At 40.2% G+C, this 23939-nt stretch overlaps 3 protein-coding genes across 6 annotated transcripts in view; 2 read left to right on the top strand and 1 right to left on the bottom strand.

Annotated features, from left to right (window-relative positions):
• rheb (Ras homolog, mTORC1 binding) overlaps nt 1-3639 on the top strand; it is a 42888-nt gene extending 39249 nt beyond the window's left edge. The window contains exon 8 of the mRNA XM_064331094.1: nt 3039-3639. Within this exon, the coding sequence (XP_064187164.1) occupies nt 3039-3131 (93 nt within the window). The 3' untranslated portion in view covers nt 3132-3639. The remainder of the gene's footprint in view (nt 1-3038) is intronic.
• A 3878-nt stretch (nt 3640-7517) lies between these two features.
• Nucleotides 7518-11778, top strand: crygn2 (crystallin, gamma N2). Its single transcript, XM_064331095.1, has 4 exons — nt 7518-7625; nt 8374-8622; nt 9643-9788; nt 11502-11778. Exons 1-4 carry the CDS (start codon nt 7605-7607, stop codon nt 11635-11637), a joined length of 552 nt encoding a protein of 183 aa, XP_064187165.1. The 5' UTR covers nt 7518-7604; the 3' UTR covers nt 11638-11778.
• Nucleotides 11779-13706: 1928 nt separating this feature from the next.
• nub1 (negative regulator of ubiquitin-like proteins 1) lies at nt 13707-23919 on the bottom strand. 4 transcript variants are annotated; one of them, XM_064331085.1, is made up of 16 exons: nt 23694-23919; nt 19771-19892; nt 18772-18939; nt 18439-18503; nt 18208-18272; nt 17950-18117; nt 17586-17674; nt 17362-17468; nt 16964-17150; nt 16227-16334; nt 15684-15836; nt 15180-15326; nt 15007-15099; nt 14773-14788; nt 14451-14579; nt 13707-14122 (listed from the first exon to the last, which is right to left on the bottom strand). In XM_064331085.1, the coding sequence occupies exons 1-16, from the start codon at nt 23776-23778 to the stop codon at nt 13950-13952; spliced, it is 1875 nt and encodes a 624-aa protein (XP_064187155.1). In that variant the 5' UTR covers nt 23779-23919; the 3' UTR covers nt 13707-13949. The 4 variants fall into 4 exon arrangements, with proteins under 4 accessions (XP_064187155.1, XP_064187154.1, XP_064187156.1 ...); XM_064331084.1 differs by lacking the exon at nt 14773-14788 and having other exon boundaries at nt 14451-14604; nt 14983-15099; XM_064331086.1 differs by lacking the exons at nt 14773-14788; nt 23694-23919 and adding an exon at nt 20132-20295 and having other exon boundaries at nt 14451-14604; nt 14983-15099.
• Between the last annotated feature and the right edge of the window lie 20 nt (nt 23920-23939).

Below are 23939 nucleotides of genomic sequence, written 5' to 3'. Positions count from 1 at the left end.
AAGCCGAGAGCCCACAGTATTTATCATTCCCAACGGCTTTCCTCTTCTTGTCCTGAAATAGACGTGGGCGGCTTTAGATTTCGCGCATCGCCAATGTGCTCTTTATGCATTCGTCCTTCACCTCTTATTCCTCCGGGCAGCAAGTTTACATCCGCAGCCCTGACATTAGCATTCTCGCGGTGTTCACCTTGAGGGGGTCACGCGGAGAGCCCGGCCACGCAGGCTTGGTCTGACACGGTGGCATCCGTGTGCCTGCCTGTTTAGAGCCTTTAGATCCTCAGAGAGAAGACCCTGGCTGCAGAGAGGCATTACATTTTCAGCGGGTTAGCTCACCAGTTAAACCTATCAGTCAGCCTCGAGGCTTGAAAGCTGAGCTCCGGGTCCACCAGGGACTCCACAGGCTAGTGAAGCTTTCAAAACCACCCCGCCCCCCCTCCCCCCCGCACCCCATCCCCCGCTTCAGTTAATGCAGACATTTCTTTCCTTTCATTTTCGAAAGGCTTGAAACGTCAAAGATGCCTCTGGAAAAGGTTAATAGTTTTTAAGAATGTGGATGGACGTGCAGCCTTTTCCACAAGTGTTTCCATAAGTGGCCATTACTTCATTGCCGTTAAATACCTTGGGGAGGGACTTCGGAAACACCCGGAACCCACAACCCCCCACCAGTTAAAAAGGGAAGTGTGAGCTGTAATTGCGTCCCAGAGGGATCATTTTTTCAAGGCGCAATTCCACTTTGCCAATCACTGAAGCAGATTGGCCTTGTCCTCTTAATGGGAGGAACCAAGAACAAATTGTTGCTTAGAGGTATGAAAAAAGGCTTTTCTGTGCAAATTTCAACATCTACAGTTTATGTTTGTCCTAAACCAGAGAGTTTTATGTGTCATATTCAAGCACTGAGACCAGTGGACAATAAAGTGCTCAAGGTTATACAGTACAATAAGCACACTCTTATGATGGGTAATACCTGCAGCATTTATTATATACAAGGTTCTTGTTTCTGTTAGCATAGTGGGTAGACTTGCTTGATGGAGTGGCTGGCTTCTTGCCCATTGAAGAGAAAGAAGCACCCTGGGTTATTTGAGGACACGCCTGACTCCTGCCAGCAGCTGGAGAATAACCGGTGACTGAAGGTCGCGGAACAGCCTTCCGCTTTAATGTAATGAAACAACAAAGAGAATTCACACACCTGAGAGCTTTGTCCTTCGGATGCACTGTATTCTTTGCTTCCGCAAAGCGAGAATCACACAAGGAACAAAGTGGTATGCAGTAAAGTACAGAGTCTTTAAAAAGAATGAGGTTTCTGTGGAAGGAGCTATACAGATTGATCACAAAAATGATTCAGTCAGCTGGGGAGGGATGTGTCAGTGCGCTGATCTGAAGTACTGCGTTACACTAATCTTGGAGGCAGCACAACACATTAAATGATGGCGTGATTAATCTGAAATTACCTGCTGCATAGTACTCGGCCTATTGCTGGTGTCCTCCGGCAAAGAACGACCTTAGATGGATGCGTTTGAACACCTTGTTTGTTTAAGGTAATTGTAGCCATTCGGGTTTAATGAGCTTTGATTGGCTAGTCACTGACCATCAGTCACTGTATAATTTCCCTGTCAACATTTCTTGAACGCAACATTTTTTTATACTCTAAATGAACTTTACATTAGTAAATTGATAGCACTAGCACTAGTACTGGTATCCCTGCTTTTTGATGACTGTGCAGACCACAGCTTTCCTCTCATTTGAATTTCTTTTCCTGAAAAAGTGTTTCCTTTATGTTTGTGCTTTTGTTTTTGAAGCACGATCTTCCTTGTGGGCCTACCAAGATGGGGATCAATTTATTGCTCATGCAAACCTGCATTTTAATTTCTCATTTTACCCCCATTTCAATTAAATCAGTTGCTTTTTCATGCATTCCTGTGATTATCAAACTGTAATAAAGTTCAAAAGAAAAGTCAGTAATTATAAGTGAGCTATGATTATCTCGATAATTTTGCTTCTGTGGTATGTTACTGTACAGTTCCCGATTTGCCATGATCATGGGGCTAACAACCTACCTTTTTGCTGAATAATATATCAAGTATATCATATGCATTTATGATAAATAATTGATTTATGTGTTTAACACTAGGCTGTCCTTTCAGCTGAGCGATTTCTCAGTGCATCAAGAAGCCAGAATTCAGTTCATTATAATATGATATAGTACAGTGGGTTCTAAGTCTGCTGTGCGAGTAGAAAATCTCCCAGACCACAGCTGGTTGTGTTCTTCTGCCAGCCACCCTGGGTGACGTTGATATACGCACTTGCAGTGCAGCACAATATTTTGTCCCGCTGTTGTGTGCTAGCACTCTTTCACTGTAGAGACAATCCTCTTCAACTACACGGAGACTGTGGCTGTGCTCCGAACTGTGAACTTGTGTTCTATCTAGAGCATAATAGACCAAATCGCACTGCTCTAGATAGAACACAGCAAACACAGTTTGGAACACAGCCCGTATCTTTTATTAGGAAGTGCACTGAAAAGATGAGAGCGGGAAATTAGGAATGCGACACCTCCGAAGGATGTTGCACATGATGACACATAATTCACTGTTGAATGCGAGTTACGTGTTTAGGAGATGGAACTGTAGATTTGTGCTCTTTTGAGTGTCATTGGAAGACTTTCTGCTGTGGAACTGAATAGCTGATACCCGGCTCCCTGCTGAGGTTTACAGAAACATGATGTTGCTCATTAGATACATAAACGGTTGTCTGACAACCAGAAGCACATTCATGTCGGTTAAAGGTGCAATAGATGGCATGGTACAAAAGCCAACATGCAAATAACGTGTTGAGTGTTAATGTAGCTCCTGCAGATTCCAAGAGAGTTCTAGTGAACTTTATAGGAGTTGATTTAAGACTGAAATATCTGTCTGGGAGCTGGGTAGCTGTGCTGTCTCGGGCTGCGGTGGCTGTACTGTGTTGATTGTGCTCTGTCTGTATGGTGCTGTACTGTGCTGTGTCAGACCAGCTTGACTCTGAGCTTTCCTGTGCTGTTTCAGACCGCGGTGGAGGTGTTCAAGAGGATAATCCTGGAGGCGGAGAAGATTGATGGGGGCGCTCCGCAGGGGAGGACGTCCTGCTCCCTGATGTAGACAGCCCCTCCACCCCCAATTCCAACCCCCCCCCCCCCTTTCTACCCCTTCCTTCCCTTCCTCCAACTGATCACAGCACTGGACACTGGGATATCCCTCTACTTGAAGAGGCTTAACTGCCTGTTTTCCTCCAGATATACTTGGCATTTTCTTTTTTCTTTTTTTCTTTTTAAGTAGGACGGAGATATTTACAGATGGACGAATAGGCTTCCCTCAGCTCTGGATGGACCTGCTTCCACTCGCTGTCCCACCACACCTTGCTTAAACCAGCCCCTGACGTGAAAGATAAAAGATAGAACTTTACGTTTCCTCTCATTTTAAGCTTTTATTTTTCTTTTCTATACTTCCCCCTCTCATTTTCGATTTGTATATTGTATTTCTTAAAGAATATGGCCATAATTATAATTATAAAGTTGCCAACATTCTTTTTTTTGTGTAGTGAATGTTGTTGAAATCATTTTTGATTGTAATCATTAAAGCGGCAAAGTTTCACTATTATTTAAGTCAATAGCTATGGTTGTGTCTCATTTTTCTTGTGAAAATCTCACATTTATTATTTTTAATATAAAGACTTTGAATAGAGTGTGGCTACAGGGTTGTAGATTTTTTCTTACATATTTTTTTACTTTTACCAAAGACTAACCCAAGTTCATCAACAGAAATTGAAGTCATATAGTATGGCCTCAGCCATGCTTGCCAGTGTAGAGAGTGCACACACCTGGGTTGTGATAACTAGTCAGTCCAGGTGCTTGAAAGTATGCTCTTCTCTATGGTACGGGGATGACACATGCAGAGAGGGTGAGAGTGTGTTTGAGTTGGAGAGTTAATTTTGTTTGTGAACACAAAGTGAGAGCAAAAAAAAAGCTGAAAAGTGGAGGAGCTGGTCAACTGAAAAGCTGGCCAGCTGAAAAACTGTCGCTGAGTTTTAACCTCTTTTGTCTTGTTGTTTTAGTGTATTATTTTTGCCCAGAACCCTTGAGAGGGAAGGGTGAAATTTTTTGTTAATTTGTGTTTTGTACGTTTCTCTCTTTCTCCATGTGGCAAATTACATTGAAAACCTGGTCCCCCTACATCTCCCTCTCAGGGGTGTCACACAGTGTGTGACAACATTGTTCCTAATACGTAAGAAATTAGATTGAGGGCACTATCAGACCTGGGTCAGAGTTTTGAAGGGCACATTCCTAACATCTGAGTAGTTTTCCATTGAGCAAGCTCCCATTAGTGGCTGAAAATCTCTCATCAATATTGATCTATTGAAAAAGCAGCATACACTGAAACGTTTTAATGTATGTGCAAGTAAAAATGTGTATTGATCAGAAAAGAGGACACATCAGATTAAATGGCAGTAAATCTCAAATAAATATATTCAAATAATCAAAATACTGTGCTGGCCTTTTCAAATTAAATAGACAATGGGATAATTGTGGATATGTGAGGAAATGGTGGAACAAAAGATAAGTAGAAAGATAAGTAGATCAGCATTCCTTGCATAGAGGATGAATGCGTAGATTTTAAAAAGCTCACGTACTTGTGTCTGACTGCATTCTCATGGTAATGCGATTAGCCCTGATGAATAGCTGATGCTCAACCCTCTTTACTGTAGCAGTGTGCTGTTACCAGGGTGATGTCACACATTCACAGCTGCTGGTTTTCAAATTTAAGGTGATAATTAATGATAGAAGTAAAAAAAGACAAGTGCTTGTGGGAATGAAAAGCTACTGGAAGTGGAGTCACAACATTTTTTACAACATCTATCCATTCGAGAGATTATATACCTAAGGTGATTCTCACTGAATTTATTTATGTCTCATTGTTCCGTGACTTTTCACGTATTTTCCGCTGTCTGACAAGTTTAATCTTTCAAAATATCTTGGTGTCTGGTGTAATCATCCAAAATGTAACCCTACAAATGGGTGGCTTTCTGTGAAGTGTGTTCCCTGTTTACCAGCAATGATCTTCAGTGGTGCTGTGGGTGATTATTGGAGCTGTGCTGTGTATTGATTGATGGTTGTAGTCAGCTGGTTCTGTTGGGTCGGCATGACTGGGAAGTGTTGTCAGACTACTGCACGTGAGGTGGGTTTTCTTCAGTTTCCAGGTGGTGTGTTGAACACAAAAGAAAGACCTGGGCTTGTCTGCCACGGGTTACATACAGTCCAGGATATGTATCTTGCTGCAGGAATCAATAGAGGTGGATGGATTATTTTAAATTTTCTCTGTGTCTAGATGTAATAAGAAGTGGCTGTAGATAGAACTGAAATGTGGAAAATAATATGACTAATATGTAATGTACTGTGACAATTTGTATGCGCTTTTTGGTCTGTAATGAATGGAATCGTTTGCAAAGGAATATTCATTACATGTAGCACTTGTTGAAAAAACAAAACGAAAAATCATTTTTCAAATTTTGTAGAATAAAAAGTGTCAATTGAGTATGACTAAGCAGTTGGACATTTTTAGCCATTGAGATTGGTTGCTGCTAGGTCCTATTAGAGATGGTATTTCACAAGTATTTGTGAAACTTCCTACTGTCCTAATTTTACTGTTTTTGCTGGGCTGGGAGTTTGAGCCGCTGAAAGCAAAAAGAAAAAAAAAACAGCATCATTGATTCTCTTCCCTCGCTGGCATGAATCTCTCCTCTAATGGTCCTTGCCTCTCCCAGAGTTGCTGACTGGGAAGGTTGCGATTGTAATAGAATTATTTTTATCGCTCGATACATGGCCCAGCTCTTACTCTGATGTCTCCTTATCAGGTATTATCAGGTTTCAGATGCTGAGTGTTTTGATTAGATCCCGCAGAGATCACCTTACAGGATCTTGTAATGGATCCAGGGTACAGAATCCATATTTGTGTGACGATGCTTTGGAGATCCCTGAGGACTGCTCTGCAACATCTTCTCCTTCACTTGCAGGGTTTAGTTTGGAGGATGTGCAGTGCAGCTGATCTATCCTGCCAATTAACCTATCCTGGGCCCTGTTTCACAAAGCAAGATTGCTGAGAGGATAACTGCACAGAGTAAAACCCTGGAAAGAAACTGGAACATAGATGGAAGTAAAAACAGCTGTTCCGGGTTTTACTCAGCGCAGTTATCCGGCTAACTCAGTAATACTGCTTTGTGAAATAACCCCTAGTTTAATCACATATTCTGTAACCTACTATAAATGTGTTGATTGGTGGAACTGTGGTTTTAAACTTATGTCCTTTCATTTCTGTGATACATTTCACAAGCCAGTTGTGTGCTCCTTGTCTGTCAATGCTGTGAATGTTTTTTATTTTAATTTTTTTTGTTATTGGCAGCAATCGATGCCGCACCATCTTATGATAAGTCCATTGCATTCATTGGAGAAGATTGGGTATCTGACCTCCAAATACAGAGCACTGTGGTCTCAGCATGGCCATCTGTTGGTCAATAGAGCTTAACTGTCTTGTAAGACAGTAAATATGTTCACCCTATAAAGTTGACAAGGGAACTCATAAATTACCATTAATTCATTGGCTTCTTTGGCACGCAGAGAATGATGGACAACGTATAAAATGTTATTATTACACGTAGCCTGTGGTGCACTTTTACTGACACAGTCAAAGTAATGTGGCCCTATTCAAGGGAATGATTCCTGTTCCATTTATTGAATTTGGATTTGGTTCAAAAGCACCCACCCTGACCACTTCTTCACACAGTCACAGATCGCCTGAAGATGAGCTCAGAAGGACCTGCTACTTTTAACAACCCACAGGTGGAACTTCCTGTCAGAAACTGCCCCAAATATAAGCAAGTTGTGGAAATTATATCCAATTGGTAATTAAGGTCAGATTATTGATATAGGTCAAATGGACAAAAAACATGCTTGTAAGAAGCAGCGTCCGATCATTTTTACAAGGCCATTATCCAGCTTACTGTATACATTTTATTTTTTACATCTAACTTATTAAAGAGTACAACTGGAGTTCCCCACCCTGGATTCAAACCTGCAACCCTCTTGTTACAAGTCCATTTTCCTACACCTACAATGCCACTAAGAAACCTGATACAGGTGCTCTTAATTCTCAGGCGTCCTCTCTCCTGCTTTATCTCTGCAGTGGTAAATGCAGCTGGATGAGACTGCTGGTACTGCTATTGCTCGTTGCTACCTCTGATATGACACCACGTCTGCCATGTTGTGTGTGCTGAGCCCAAGTTGGCAGGAGAGTGCCGGATAAGAGAAGCATGTGCAAAATAGGCCCGCAAAACTCCGTCCAAGCATAATCCTTTGTCCCATCTCTCTGGCCCTGAAACGCAAATTCCAGAATCAGCAGTGACAAATGTAAGGGAAACTGTCCATGAAGCAAAACCTCTAAACCCTCCATTGTTAAGTCTTTGTTGCGTTAGCCTCGCGATGCTACGGAACCCTCCCCCAGCCATATATATTGGGCTGTCCAACTTTTTCCACTGTCACACTGTCTCACTTGTGGCTCGGTTTGGACAGCATCCGGGGGAAAATGTCGCAGTACTCAGGAAAGGTAAGTACCCAGGCTACCCCACTGTCTTTGCTATCAACGAGTACGTCCAACCCTAAGGATATGGGTCCTGATGCGGGAGACACTGCAGTATGCTGGGGACATTGCTGTTGCTATGGACTGTTGACACGGATACATATAATAATTTGCATATGATATCCACCCCCACAGTATCCTATAATGTTCATCACAAGAACTCTGGATGCTTCTTCACCAAGTTACCAGTTTAATGGAAACAACACTTCAAAGGAATGAGCAATTTTGAATGGATTTAAAATCAGCTGTATATTTCTGAACACGTAGGAATTAGCGCTCTTTAGGATTTTCACTTTCAAACCAATGAAGAATCTTGTAGTTTTCAGCTGAAAAATTTGAAGAAGTTAATACAGAACAGATACAGTACATGTATGAGTTTGAAGAATTGGAGATCAGTAAGAGGCAAAAGGCATATTAAATTGATGGATGCAGGGTTTTATTTTGAAGCTTATTTGTAGTGATATAGCCTAAAAACCAATATATCCACAGCAGACAAAAAAGACAAACAATGGCAGCAATGTTTTGTTTAAATAAATGAGCCATGCCACTGTCCACTGTCCTTATATATAGACGCAGTATCCCTAGCATAGTGCTAAGGGCATCACAGGGCACTAGATCGTGCTACTATGAATGCTCATATACACTTTTGTGCCCTCGCTGAAATACGTATCCAAACACCACTGCTGTAATTGGCTGTTGTCGTCTCTTCACCCAGATTATGTTTTACGAGGGGAAGTGCTTCACGGGGCGGAAGCTGGAGGTCTTTGGCGACTGCGATAACTTCCAGGACCGGGGCTTCATGAACCGCGTCAACTCCATCCGCGTGGAGAGCGGGGCCTGGAACTGCTACGATCACCCCGACTTCAAGGGCCAGCAGTACATCCTGGAGCGCGGCGAGTACCCCGAGTTCCAGCGCTGGAACGCCCACAATGACCACATGGGCTCTTGCAAACCCATCAGGATGGTGAGGCCTGGGAGGAAGCACTGAAGGGGTTTTTGTTGCCGGCAGGATTCACCAAAATATAAATGCATCTCTTTGCCTGAATTGGATTATTGCTGCTTTACTCTTCCTATTTTTAGTAGCCTTGGGATGCATACAAAATAAGTACTAGACTGTTTTGTCCTTAAATTAACATAATTACGCAAGTGAATTTCAGAGATTATCAAACTCACAATGATATGTGATTACCACAGAAATACCTAACAGTCCACACTGTTCATGGCAGCTGTTCATTGGAACACATTTAAATTTTTTTTGGCTGTGGTCACTGGGTCCTTTGTCATGTTTAAGAAGTTTCACTAAAATATGATAAATATCTGATGACTTAATGTAGGTTGTGGAGAACAGTGCCATCTGCCAGGAAAGTTCATTTCAGCTTAATTTTGGAATAACTTATGAGAAATTAACTAAATGGAGAATCATTGTGCATGCATACACAATCCATAATGACTTAATTATACAGTAGGAGAGCAACAGGGCCTGCATTAATTTGACAGGAATAGAGTGAAGGTCCATATTTAGCCACTAAGTGGACAGGCTTAATTATTTTTAGAGGAGTGGTTCATGTAGTTCTGTCAAATTGAATGAGCATAGTGGAGAGTTTATTTTTTAAGTGTTCCTTGACATAATCAGATGACTGCAGTTGTAAGAAAAGTTCAAAAGCAGAGAGTGGATACATATTTTTCTTAACAAACTACATATGTTCTGTACACAGTTTTGCATTATAAATATGAATCATGCAGTTCCTTCCAGTTTTGTATATATACCAAGGAATGAATACTCCTTTATTCATTCATCCAAGAACCAATAAAACTATTCTCAGGGGTTAAGCAAATTTACTGAACTGGTTTATCTCTACACTGACATTGGTTATCAAGCCCATTGAGATACCTGCATTGAGTTTTCAGTACAGTCAATGTGCAGTTACCAACTTCTGTGAATTGCCTGTATGATAGGCCCCTGACAACGGTTTCTTTTGATCAGCATGGTGAGAACTACAGAATGGAGCTGTTTGAGGGCTGCAACTTCTCTGGGCAGTGTGTGGAGCTGTGTGAAGACTGTCCCTTCCTGCAGAGCCGTGGCTTCAGCAAGAACTGCATCAATTCCATTAAAGTTTATGGTGACGGAGCGTAAGTACCCAATCTGGTTCCCCTTGTTGTATGTATCATATACTGTGTGCATATCAGCATTTTCTATGTTCAGCGTATTGGAAAATTCTCAAAATTCTCTTTGAAATAACTTTGGCAATGAAGAATGAGCAGGTTGGTAAGGGATATTGCTATCTCTGAGTCATTACTGAGGTATTAGATTATTTGCCAAAAGTTTAAAAGTGTACACTCTGTCTGGTGCAGCATGTTCCCCCTGGTTGATTAGAACACTCTGAGCAAGTATTCCAGCATGGTTCCCATTGCTTGTTTGGAATCATTTTTGGGCATGTGTCAACATAAATTACAGTGACTTCTAAAGTGATTTAGCAAAATTCACAGGCCATTCAATTTGTGAAAACAAATTCTCACAAAATGAATAACATGCAAGTGTCAGGGAATATACATGTGAAATCAGATGAAATTGAGTTTGTCATTTAGATCAGGGCACTGGATGTTCCAATTTCAAAAAGTGAGACGAAATCTGAATACTTTTTCAGCATAGACATTAAGGTTGTTTTCCTGGGTTTAAATCCTGTAAATAAACTCATTAAATATGAGTGTGAGCGAATGGTGAGTGAATGGTGTGTGTGCCCTGCAATAGTGACTGCTTCTCGCCCAATGCCCACTGGAATAGGCTCCAGCACCTCCTGCGACCCTGTCCAGGATAAGTGGGGATAGACAATGGATGGATTTTATATATATATATATATATATAAATATATATATATATATATATATATAATTTCAAGCCATCCAGATATCCACTACTTGCCCCTGCCATGTTCAATATTTGTGTCACATGAATATTTGTGTCTCCTATTTCCACAGAGTTATGTTTCCCGCAATAAATATGATTAACTGCCCTGTGGCCAAGTGAGATACACAAAATCAGGCATTAGTCATTCTGAATAATAAGTCATACCAAATTACAATTTCATTTGTTTATTCGTTAGGGACAATCCAATTTTGCATTGTGAAACAGGTAAAAACAAGAAACAGACGCTCTGTGTCTAAAGATAATTTCCTAACCCTGTTCCCAGTTAGGCTTTTTTTCTTTTTTTCTTTTGTTTATGGATAACTTATTCACATACAGTGCATGCATGCATACAGGCAGACTACTGGCAGTACATCCAAGCTACACTCAGCTATAGTCCTTTCAGTCTTTGCGTGCACCACAAACAGTATTGAAATCAATCCTCATATTACAAAGATATCTAAAAGCAATCACTGAAAGCAACCAACTATGTACAGTTGAAATGAAAAGACTGGTTCCATTACACAGCCAGCAGATACACTATGTATTGACACAAAAAAATCAGTTATGGGGAACTGAGAATTATTATTATTTAAAAGTATCTCTGTCGTATTGACTGTGCAACTGGAAAATAAAATAAAAATTAAAAAAAACTATTCAAGAAGTTCAGTAACATGGACAATGCTCATTTAAGGCATTCTCCAATTATTTGAGCGATGCAATTCTCATTTCCATTTCTTATGTAGAAGCTAGTAATTTCCTGGTCAATACAGAGTTGCTCTCTGCAACCCCTCTTCGATGCATGGAATTTGAAAATGTACTTGAATGTACTTGAATGTACTGCCTGTATTATGGGCACGGATGCCATTTTATGCTACAAACAATCCGTCTGGGGGAGTTTACACTGAGTTCTATCCAGTGTCTGTTATTTCTGTCAACAGCTGGGTAATGTATGAGGAGCCTAACTTCCGGGGACGCATGTACATCGTGGAGAGAGGAAACTACTGCAGTCACACAGAATGGCAGGGCCAGAACGCCAACATCCAGTCCATCCGCCGGGTGGTCAACTACTTTTAAACCCTGCCACGTGGAACGGACTGTGCCTTTTACCTTAAACTCGGTGAAAATGTAAAACAAAAAAATGACTAAATAATATTTTATCAAACGCTGGAATGTTTCTTTGTGTTACAAGCCCATTAATAAATTGTATTAAAGAAATTGCTTGCCATGGATAAACTCAATTCAAGAAGCCATCTTTTATAAATTCATATATATTTTTAGAACCGCAATGCTATGACAGCAAAACTGGATAAAAGATAATGAAAATGACTCGATTGCTGGGATTTATTATGACACATTTGTGCACAGACGGATTGTATCTATTAATATTGCGACTTCAGCCATGTCATCCTTATGGAAATATACTTGTGCTGCACACATTCCGATCGTAATACAAATAAAGCTCATTCAATACATAACGAATGTTACAGTGACATCATCTTGGTCATTATCAAACCATTCATTTGGTTTAGGTTTATTGAAAGACAATGCAAAACATTTTTCATGGTGAATTAAAAAGTATAGTTAATAGCCAATAAAAAATAAGTTGAAAACATGCTGTGAAATTATATTTTATATATATTACATATCAAATTATATGGTTGATATAAATTAATGGTCGTAGTGAAGTGACTGCATGAATCAAATATGAAGCATCTGTATTAAACCTCATTTGCTCATGTATCTTAGCCACCCATTTTGTTATACTGCATAAGGCCGCTTATATGTGCCTAGATTAATAAAGTACAAGTGATATTATATGTTTTCGTTACAAATCCAGAAAAAGTACTGGATTCTCTCATACTGAAAACTGGCACAACATAAGCAGTTTCAAATCAACTTTTTTGTGGACTGGACTGAAATACTGATATAAAGGTGTTTCTACGCCATTTCCGGTTCTGTGAGGCAATAAGCAAAGTTCGAACAGAAGGTCATTCTTTTGCTGACCCTTCACACTGTATTTATATGACTCTTTTCTGGCACTTCACAGCTCCCACTGGCTTGCAAGTATTTAAACGTAAAACTTAATATCTCATAAACTACTTGTACAAACAAATTCTGTACAAAGCCACATCTGTACAGATAGTTGTTTAAATAGTCTGGGAATATTGTCTCACTGCAGAAATGCATTAAAAACAGGGACGCAACCATTCTCTGCCTCAATTATTCATTAATTCACCTTCAATACATTTGAATGTATGTTACCAGATATGAGATATTATGATCTTGATATAAATATTCCCAACTAAAACTTAAAAAAAAAATTTCAATAGGATATTTATATGATGTTTCATTGTTTACATAAACAGTTATTACCTATGCTTCAAAGCAGATCTTCTGAGGAAAAGAAGCCCAGAAAGACATCTGAAATCAGCTGCATTGAACACCCCTATTGGATCCCCTTTCACCCCAATGTCATGTTGCAGAAGTGTCAAGGAAAGTGTCAATTTGTCAATAAGAAAAAAAAGTTATTACGAATGTATTATTTGTACCGAGCAGATGGATCCACACAACACACAAAAATTAAAATTGTATAATAGATGGACCATCAAACTTTCAACAAAATTGAAGTATTTATTGCATGTCCAGCAAAACAGTTTTGAAAGAAGCTGTCAATGATTTAGGTGAAACAGAGGTGACCTGAACTTGTCATTTGACAGTATAGAATGCGCCATTACAGCAAGGACTGCATATGAAATCAAATATCCTTCAGTAAAACAGAAAAAGCCCAGACATTTCGAAAATTAAAAGACTGAAATAAAAAGGCAACCTGCAACCTTTGTAGGTCATTTTGCAGCTGCAAAAGCCTCAACTTCATAATTTAAATGAAAAAAAAGTTGTCTTTCTAAATGATTAATGTATGGGTTTCAGGTTAGAGGTTTCAGTATTTCTCCCATACTAGGTATGTTTATATATTTGATTTATATAAACATACCTAGTATGGGAGAAATACTGGAGACATTTCACAGCGTAATAACTGGCATGAGAAAAATAGAAATTGACAGTAGAGTAAAGCTTGCTGGAGTAAAGTGCATTTCCAAACATGCCACAAAACTTGCAGCATAAAAAATTAGTATCAAACTCAGTTCCAGGAGAGTGAGATTTATTTGTTAGTCTGTTTTTGCTAACAAATCTATGGTTTATTATTTATGCCCTAAGATCCAGATTTATTTACACATCAAGATCCAGACAATTGCTGTCTAGAAAGCATTTATAATACTTAAATAACTGATAATTAAATGTGTCAATTAAGCCAAATCCACATATGATACCATCTGATGAGAACAGAGTTTGACAAGCCGGTACATTTGAAAAGGACTGGGCGATATTTAGCTGGATGACGCGTAATAAAGCTCGAGGTACGACTTCATCTGAGCGATGACTTCGCTCTCCTCCTCCAGAGTGAGGTCCAGGTAGTCTTCCTCGTGTTTGGGGATGTCTTCCAGAACTTTTTTCACCAGGTCTACATCCAAGGGGTCCTCCTCTGTGCTCCCCCCGGAGCCTGCAACAAAAGCAAAGGCTGCCGCACGTGTGTCTCCATAGCAACAGGCAGTAGACGGAGAGCGAGGTTTGATGACTACTACGAAATGAAATTGCCCTCAAAGTCATTTAATGCTTGAAATACTCTAACCTATGAATGAAACCAAAGGCTACAACCATATCACTGAAACCAGAACATTTTATTGGATTTGAAAAGGTATTGCATTAAAATGGCTTGGCATCACACATTTAATTATTTATTTTTTAACTTGCTGGTGAGCCTTTGGATCTATGCAAATCTGAAAAACTGCTAGCAGGATTCCAGAACATGAGCAGGAAATGGGACCCACCTGCGGACTCTGAGGAGGTGCTGGGCTCCTCGGACAGGGAGGACGGGGGGGAGGGGGAGAGGAGCTCTGGAGGCAGGGATCCCTGGTTCAGTATCACCTGGGAGGCTAGCTGGACGTTGCCCCTGGTCTGTCTGAGAGCAGCTTCAACGACCTCCTCTCAAACAAGAATGTATGAATAGTGTCAACAATCCTCTAAGATAGGAACCTCGCAGTTAGTCCAACTCATACGATTTTAAGCTAGTTACACTACATACCCCTTGTATACAAAAATGGTTAATATAAATAAATGAATAAAATGAAAATGAATGGCAATTTGGAAAACCAACACACGGCTCCATCTATAAGTGTGTATCAAGTCCATCTAAAATTAAAACTGGTGTATTTTGTCTTCACATTAAGAGTTACAAACAACCCCATTCCCAAGGTCCACATCTCTGAGGTTTTACTGTCATTCTGGAAGACAGGTAACAAAGATGCAAGATAATGAACTTGCAATTTCACACTGTTCTCTTTTTCTAAAGAGCAACAAGACCGTATGAACGCAGCCACCTCGTACCTGCAGAATTTTGGCTTCCCTGTCGGGGTCAGAGTCGGCAGTCCCAGAGTTGTTGCTGGTGGCCACGGAGGGCCGGCAGGTATCTAGAAGAATCTGTTGAGAAAGGTCATTAACTTCCTGCTTCCTGCTCACAGTTTCCTGCTGCTGGGATTGTTCTGGCGGAAGCCACTCACCACAAATGCCCTGTCCATGTCTCCGTCGGTCTGGTTGAGCGCTTTGGCAGCGTCTTTCTTGGAGTAGCCCAGCTGCACGAGGGTGTCGATGGCCTCTAGGCGCCGTCTCCTCTTTTCTCTCTCCCTCTGTTTCATCTCCTCCTTTTCCTGTACGACACAAGCATCCATCGCCATCTTATCGCACATGATTTCCATACTAACAGAGCTATATACAATCTTGGAGGGGAAAAAAAAGCTGACACGCTGAATAATCATTTTAGAAAGCTGCGCTTCTCTGGATCAACAGTAACCCAAAAATGTCCATTTGCACTGATATTTGGCAAACAAGAGGTCAGGTGGTTGGATAAAAGAACAGAAGACAATGCGGTTCCCCTGGACTGGATTAGATACACCACTAATGCTACGTAGTAAGAACAGCAGGACACCAGAACGCCTTCCACGCTGTGCTGAACAGAGGGTGTTTGTGGAGCTGGGGAGGGGGGGGGGTGGACTTTGCGTAGCTACCATTCTCCTCTGATTGATGTGCAGGACGGCGTCGTCCATGTTCCCATGGCAGGCCCGCAGGCCCAGGCGTGCCTCCTGCTCCGTGTACCCCAGGCTCATCAGCTGCGTCATCTTACCGGGGTCCAAGCAGAGCCTATGGTACAGATCCTCCGCCTGCGGCATGAGCCCCAGCACTCAGGTAAGCACCCCGCAGCCACAAGTTCTCACACAAACCTCCCTGCGTACACTGCGCTGAAAAACAATGCTTCTCTGGATAAAGCAAAATTTTTTTACTTCAGTCTGTTACACCTATATTTCTTAGGTTTTATCAATTGAAAATATTTACATTCATTCAAAATTGTTGAGAGTTGAGAAAACCTAAACAGTAGGTGAAATTAATCAAAGTAAGAATGTTAGATTTATCCAATGAGGTGCACTGTACATTCAAATGAACCAAAACATTTTCAGTTGAGAAAACCTAAAAAATATGCCACAAATCGAAGTAAAAATCTTTGATTTATCCAATGCAACCAATGTGGTCTCCGTCACTTTAGGGGAAATTACCTTTGTTAATGTCTGAGCTGCTTGTTTCTCCTTGCCGTCCAGGTATGACAGCAAACTCTGTAGCAGGTAGAGTCTCAGGAAAAGCACTTCTTCGCATCCAGTGTTCCCCTGCAGATCGCAAAAAAAAACTCATTATTGCACACAAATGAACTCAAATTTAGGTGGAATCAAAATCTATGACCGCTGCATTAATCCCATTACAAAGATCCCCCGCAACACTAACAGGAAAAAGATATGGGATGACATGTCAAAGAAAATGAAGCTCCACACTTTTGTGTGCCCTTCTGACACATGATACCTCCTTGCTGTTGGTCTCCATACATTAAGAAAGCAGTTGATGGTGTTTTATTATACATGTCAATCTACTGTTGTTTTGCTTGCGTATGGATAAATTGAAAACTGCCGAATATGTCAATTCAACTTGTGTGCAGTGTACCAGGTGACAAATGGTCTAGTTGTTTGCTTAAAGTATGTTCTGTTTGACATACCATCCAGGTTTACTTTCCCTTTTATTTTCGTTTAGGATAACTCATTTTTAGAGAGTCACAATTAACCACTAAGTGTATGATCAGTCAGATGATAGAGCGACTCCAGTGGCTTTGGAGACCCCATGAGGATAATGACTGTCATGCACGTTTAAATACCTGTGGGTCATGTGTTACAGAAAAACGTTGACCTCAGATATGACGTTCACACTGATCCAAAACAAATTTCAAATGCTTGTTCCATTCACAAACCTTGATTAGCCGGAGCCTCTCGTGCTGCTCTCCGTAGCACTTGAGGAAGCACTGCTCAGCTTTCTGCAGCCTCTGCTTGCCGTCATCCAGGCAGGAAAGGGCCTCGAGCGCTCGGTAGCACCACACGATGTCCAGCTGCAGCACTGCATAATTATCCACTGTGTTGAGCAGCGTGGAGTCACACTTACTGTGTAAGATTTGAAGGCCAATGAGTAACATGTGACCGTGACAACTTAAGGGCGTCAATGACTTCAGTTTACTGCATGAATCCTATTTGCAGCATAATTTAGCACATTTTTGAATTTAGCAGTTAGACTTCTGCCTTCATTCTAAAATTGCACCCACCATTAATAATTCAACAAGATATTTCAGGTTGAGTGCAACACTCCGGTTCTCACCCAAACTGATCATTGGCTTCCAGCAAATGACACAGTGCCACATCGTACTCCTTCCTCTTCATTAACGCTCTGCCTTTCTCGTGAAAGCCCATGGCCAAGATCAGAGCCTGCAGAGAGTAACCCACTAAATCTTCAAGCAAACAACACGCCCTCTAATGCTGTGGGGTTCCATTAACATCTGCAGGAAGTCTGCCTAATTGGACCACGCTTGTTATTAGGCATACCTTTTTCTCACTGGATGGGATTTTGAGGGGGTTGCCTTTCTGGTCGGCGATTTCCAAAAATGGAGTGGTTTCTGGGTCATCGCTTCCATCTAGAAATGAATGAAAAGTATGAAAGCTATTACACAAACAATTAAAACAGTGTGTAATGAATCTGGTTTTCAAGGCTTATGTGGGCTAGTCCTTCAGTCTGAATGAGAAATTTCACACTGCAAACTACATATCTGCCAAGTGAATGAAACTTCAACTCTTCAGGCCTTGTAATAACAACATTGTGCTACCAGCACATTTCCGGTAAAGTAACCAATCAACCACAATGTTGGACAAAATAGGGTTATCAAAGGAGGTGAGGAGATTCAAAACTCACCTCTCTCTGACAGAATCTGGAACCCCTTCTCAGTTCTCTTCACACTCTCATTCTGAGACCTTTTCTTCTCCTCTTCCTCCTTCATCAATTGTTTTCTCTCCGGCTCACTCACCTTCAGGACCATCACCATGTCATTGTGCTTCACATTCTGCTCATCAAGTCTTTTATCTGTTTGAAAGCACAGGGCTTCAGCAAAAGTTTGCCAGAAATTATAAACTGGGACAATCCAGTTAATACATTATTTTAAACAACACATACCTGGGTTCAGTATCTTGCCATTCAAAATTAACTTGATATATTTGAGTCCATATTTTTCATATATCCTAAAAAATGACAACCATTTTGTTAGATTTACATCTGTAACTGCTTGATAATTTTATTTAGTGAAAACAACAGGAAAATGATTTCAGACACACACAAGTGTGTACACCCACACATACATCGCACAAATATTATATACCAATATTATACACCAGTCTTATTACTTACTCATTCATCACTTCTTTTACGGTAATATCCAGTTTGGTCTCCAAGTAATTATTTCTCTTTGTATCCTGAAAGTATAGGAAGAGTCATTTTAAGAAAACATTAAATGTGATCTTCTTGTCTCTTTCCCCCCCCCTCAAATATCTGGCATTTCAATATGCATACACAACTAGGCTAATGATGGTGAGATGTATGTCCACTTTTGATGAACATATTGGCTCTGCACTGGCTGGACTTCGGTAATGAGAAATGAAAAATATGAGTCCAGGCCATCACAGATCGATGAATGCACAAAATGCCAGAAAATCCCCGCTGACAGCAGTAGTGATCCAATACCTTTCTGAAGACCTTGGGAAGATTGAGCTCCAGTGTAGCCACGCATGTTTCTTTGTAGGCGTTATTACCCGCTCCTCTCTTGACAGCCTGGGACCGGACTGACACCAAAGCACTCTCCACATCAGAGACAGAAAAACCCAGGAGGGAAGCATATGTGCTTGCAAGTTCCTATAACCATGCGCAGGATAAAGGTGTGTTTATTAATATGTCAAAAGCAGAGGAAAATTCAAAAACTCAATATTATTTTGCCCAGCCTTTTACAGGGCTATTGGAAAATCCTGTAATTTCAGAGGGTTTGGTGGTTCAAACTTGACAATAGCTTAAAGTATTACAGCATTCATGTACCTGAGTTTTGTTCATATCTGAAACTGAAACTGTAAGATTGAATTGTAGGTTGGTTGGCGGGTAGGTAGGTAGGGCAGGTCTATAGTCCGCATTTACTTGAAGCACATTTGTCACAGTTGTAATGCGACATTTTCCACTGTAGGCTGTCCTGTAGTTGACTTCTCTATCAGAGATCGATTAAATTAGTAACGGAATATAGGCCACATCATATGTATTACCATGAAATCTGCCGTAATTTCTTCGTGACCGAAAAATGTCGGTAGATGGAGATAAAAGCGTGTATTGTGTTCTACATTTTTCTTACTGCAACATCTTCGCATGTTGAAATTATTGACAGCTGGCTATTTAAATTCGTGGACATGTTAGTTAATTGGTCACGGTTCCACTTATCGTTTTGGAAATGCTACGCAAATTATGTATTCACTATTCAAGTTATGATATCACAATATCAAACAACCAGCATATGGAACAAAGCAGATACTGTAACTAGCTGGCTAGCAGGGAAAATCCAGACCCGTACTCACGAAGCACATACAATGTGACTCCAGGACCAGGGCTAAGAAAACTATACGTTAGCTAGGTTAATTTGGTAAAAAAATGCCTTGCAAAATAAGTAAGCCAGCTAACCAGCCATCTACAAGTCATCTAATTTACCTTCATAGACTGCTGTCCTGCCTCGTAGTCCGTTGTGAAGGGGGGATTCCAAAGTTGAATCTTTTGTTGTTTTAGAAGTGTTTTCAGCTTTGCCTGGATATGTTCTTCTGCCATTTCAACTGCTGAAGGTGAGGTGAGATGGACGAAGGAAAATAATTAACATCTAACTCGCCAAAAAAGAAACTGAAACTGGAGCCATGTCACTGTCAGGGGGATTCCTAAAGTAGAAGGATGCAGCAGTAACGATGAATGACCTAATTTACCACCGTCAGGCACCTAAAACAAATACATCTGAATTGCTAAAAATCTAGCTAACAAAACATCTTTCGACATTACTTTGTAAAACTCTATATGACATTACCTTCAGTTGTGTTCAAGAAAGTTCAACAATTAAAAGTAAATTCAACTTAGCTAATGTTTGCCAGAAACTTCACTCAGCTAATGTATATTCGTCTGTGTCATTGGTCTGTGTGATCGCAATCAGTATGATTGTTATTATATTTCTTCCCTGACTTCCTGACTACGGAAAGTCAGTAGGTTCAATTAAACCTGCCTTCTTCGTGATTTCGTATATGTATTCCTGAGACGAAAACACTGATATTCTCCACTGTGAGGATAACAGCAATACCTTCTTATATATATATATATATAATACAAAATGAATACACACCTGATGTGATTCTCTGCACTAATTTGCCATGTGCATGAAGTTACTTATAAAGTAAGATAAGGAAGAAAGCACACCTGGAGACCTGCCAGGTTCCACGCTGCACCAGTGATGTATTCTGTCACCAGTACACGTGCACATTTTAAACTTAACAGCCACAAGATGTCACTGCGATTCTACAGATATGATTTCTGTTACCAAATGTTACCAAAAATTGCTGGAATGGCTAATGCTTCCTATTATTTGATATACATTTCATACATCCATCCATCTATACCTGCTTATCCTGGGCATGGTAAGTTGGGGAGGGGGGAGGGGGAGGATTGGGGGTGGGTTGCTGGAGCCTATCCCAGCATGCATTTGGCGAGAGGCAGGAATACACCCTGGACACGACAATTCATACAATACATGCATAAAGAAACACGTTAGTTTACTTTTTTTTTTTTAAAGCAACTTTCACTTTATTTTTTCATGTCATCTGATAGACAAAATCTCCATAATGCATTTTACATTAATCTCGTGATGAAAACAGTGCATAGATGCCATAGAAAATACAACTCTAGCAATAGTTAGGACATGTCTCAGTTCTACATACAAAAGAGGACTTGATTTGATTGTTTCACTTATTCATCTACTCATAGAGCAGGTTATCTGATGGCACGGGGAGTCTTAATTCCATCTGGCCTGTGAATGTTAATTTTCACTTGAGGAAAGAATATCATGACTGGATTTAAAGACATGCAGCTTCAGATATCATCTTTAAATGATACAAGTTCATTCTCATCTTTATTTAATGAACTGTAACTTATTTGCAAATATTAACTTAAAAGAAAAACAAGTCCATATTGTATTCAACCACATTCTTCTCAATATCCATTAAACTCCATGATGATGCTGGTGGCTGTCTCCAGTGCTAGTCTCTGTTTAATCATGACTGTAAACAAAATGTAATAAACATGTTAGGGGCCAGTTGAAAGGTAGGAAACCTGCTGTACTCCACACCCATGTTAGGGTTCACTGCCAGAAGGTTATCAAAATGATGAATACATCCCAAGCCTCCTAGCAGCCTCTGACTTCTTTGGGCATTTTCGTCGAGGAAAAGGATAATAGTCGGAGCTGTGAGAAGGCAGGGAGGCTTTTGACGGGTATTCAGAAGAGGAGGACTTCCTGGAGTCTGGGGTGACGTCCTCGCTCCTTCCTCCTCCATCAAGGAACTGGCAACCATTCAAGTTTTCTGAAGCAATGGAATCTGCTTCTTTGGATTCTGTACTCTCCTGAGAAAAGTCTTTGCTGGCTGCTAGGTTTATTGTAGGGTTAGGGGTGGTTGTGCTGGCCTTTGTATCTGATGCTTTTAACATGCTGCCTGTAGCACTGGTCATCCGATAAATTCCCAAGTGGGTGCGCCAAGGGGTTTTGTCGCTGTCAAGGTCATCAACAAAATTAAACTTTATCTCTTTAATTGGCAAATCATCCTCAAATACTTTGGGATATTTTACTTCCTGGTTAACAGGAACCATGTTAACAAGGGACTTGCCACAAATTTCTTCATTGTTTGGTGCTGGTGAAGGAAGGAGAATGAAGGGTTTGGTGAAGACAATTAGTACCATGTGATTAATAATACAAGTGTATCTATCTATTGTTTTCACTTATTGCTTATACTTCATATGACACTTCCTGAATTATGTTTTCAGTGATATTTTTCACGACATGAAATTATGCACTGACAACAAAAAAGCTGTCAATCCGCTACACAACTGAACAACATCACTACACACATTATTATATTAATAGAGAAAACGAATCATGCCTGACACACAAACAATAGGGGCCTAGCTTGTTACACTCTCCCTATGACTGACTACTCTACAAAGGCCCGGCCAGTTCCATAACATGGCTGCATTATGGTGAAGACAGCATGGGTCTAATTACCAGTAAAAGTGTTCTCTGCTGGCACTCATCAGGGAGTCTATATTAGTCTTAATGGTATAGTGCTGGCAATGCTACCAAGCAGGATGCTACAGAATGTGGTCATGGGCGTCTTTCAGGTATCAGGATATTAGCATGAGGATCTCCTCAGGTTAACAATGGGTACAGTGCAATTAAGTCTGACAAAATAAGGTAACATAACCACAGACAAGCATCAAATATGCTTTCTAGGTGCCCAGACAATTTTAATATGGCACACTACAGCTGTGAAGTTAAATATGTCAAGATGCTGTCCACCTTCAATTTCTGGCTAAGGCAAACCAGATGTCAATACATAAGGAGTTGTGTCAAGATGGCATTTCAATGTACAATTATTCAAAATGTTATTTGCATGTTGAATGAACGAATGAATAATAACAATAATAATAATAATATTAATAACAACAACAACAGACACATGACTGTAGGTAGCAGTCATCAGTAATCAAATATGTATTTGAATAATACCTATAAGTCAAGTTATCTTGCTTTGACAATATAAACGTATTTAATCAATACTGGAACGTAATTTCTACATAATGCTTTAATTCTTTAATCAGGTGAAGCATATCGAACTAACTGATCAGGAAATCCACATCCAAAAACTGTACAATTGCCCTCCTAAAACCCGGCAATTCATTTGTGTCCCCTGTAGGAGACATGTGACCCTGGTGTTAATTGCAGGAACCATTTATTCTACTATACCGAAACGTATATGATGGACATTCAATACAAGTAAAATAAATGATTTAAAAAACATATATATTTTTTCACTGTAATGTGTTTTAAGTGAAACATTTGTAATACTTAAACTTTGTTTTGTCGGGTCTAAAGAGGTATTCTTATTTAGCCAACAGCCATGGAATTAATTTAAAAATCCACCATTGCCTAGTTCAGACCTTCACCACACCTGCATATTTTGTTGTCTGACGAGGCGAACTTTTTTTAAAAAAACAAATCAAACGTTAAAACATTAAATCTATACATGTAATGCAATGCATGTAAAGTACGATTAGTTAAACACATGCAAGTATATGTAAGTACATATATCAATACATTGGGTAGCCCAACTTCCATTTGAATGCGCAAAAGAGCCAACCTACGCAACAGCTCCATACTTACTAGACAATAACATTTCCAGAGTAAGGACATCATGACTCTGTGAATAATGACTATGAAAATAATGAAATTACACTTCATGTCTACCCTAGACGAAAAGCATGGCCGATTGGACCGCCGGAAGCATTTTTCGCCGAATATACAGTACTTTATAGCTGCTAAACACACTTACCTTTTTTAAATAAAACAACGCGTGTTTGGAGCATTTGCTTCCGTTTATTACAGTTGTACTCTTCTTTCAAAAGTGCAATGTCCATTCTGGAGAGTTCCGCAAAAATCTCGGTTAGGACCTCCTGAGAAAGGTGACTCGCGTCTCTACTTTCTCCTCAGCTCTGACGACCTGTTCGCATAAACGCGTCAAACCGAAACAGCTGCGTGATAACATCCTGCTCGTTGACATGCATCGATCCAAATAAAT

This window comes from Anguilla rostrata, chromosome 4, assembly GCF_018555375.3.
Source record: "Anguilla rostrata isolate EN2019 chromosome 4, ASM1855537v3, whole genome shotgun sequence".
Classification (NCBI taxonomy): Eukaryota; Metazoa; Chordata; class Actinopteri; order Anguilliformes; family Anguillidae; genus Anguilla; species Anguilla rostrata.
Note: the sequence above shows the minus strand (reverse complement) of the source record. Positions and strands in the feature narration are given on the sequence as shown.

Excerpts from the sequence above, each read along its gene's own strand:
- crygn2 (XM_064331095.1), top strand. The coding sequence starts at position 7,605 with ATGTCGCAGTACTCAGGAAAG. Across the intron at positions 8,623-9,642 it reads CTTGCAAACCCATCAGGATG|CATGGTGAGAACTACAGAAT; the intron begins GTGAGGCCTGGG and ends TCTTTTGATCAG. Across the intron at positions 9,789-11,501 it reads AAAGTTTATGGTGACGGAGC|CTGGGTAATGTATGAGGAGC; the intron begins GTAAGTACCCAA and ends TTCTGTCAACAG.
- nub1 (XM_064331084.1), bottom strand. The coding sequence starts at position 23,778 with ATGGACATTGCACTTTTGAAAGAAGAGTACAACTGTAATAAACGGAAG. Across the intron at positions 18,118-18,207 it reads TGGCAAGATACTGAACCCAG|ATAAAAGACTTGATGAGCAG; the intron begins GTATGTGTTGTT and ends GCTTTCAAACAG. Across the intron at positions 17,151-17,361 it reads GAAGCCAATGATCAGTTTGG|TAAGTGTGACTCCACGCTGC; the intron begins GTGAGAACCGGA and ends AATCTTACACAG.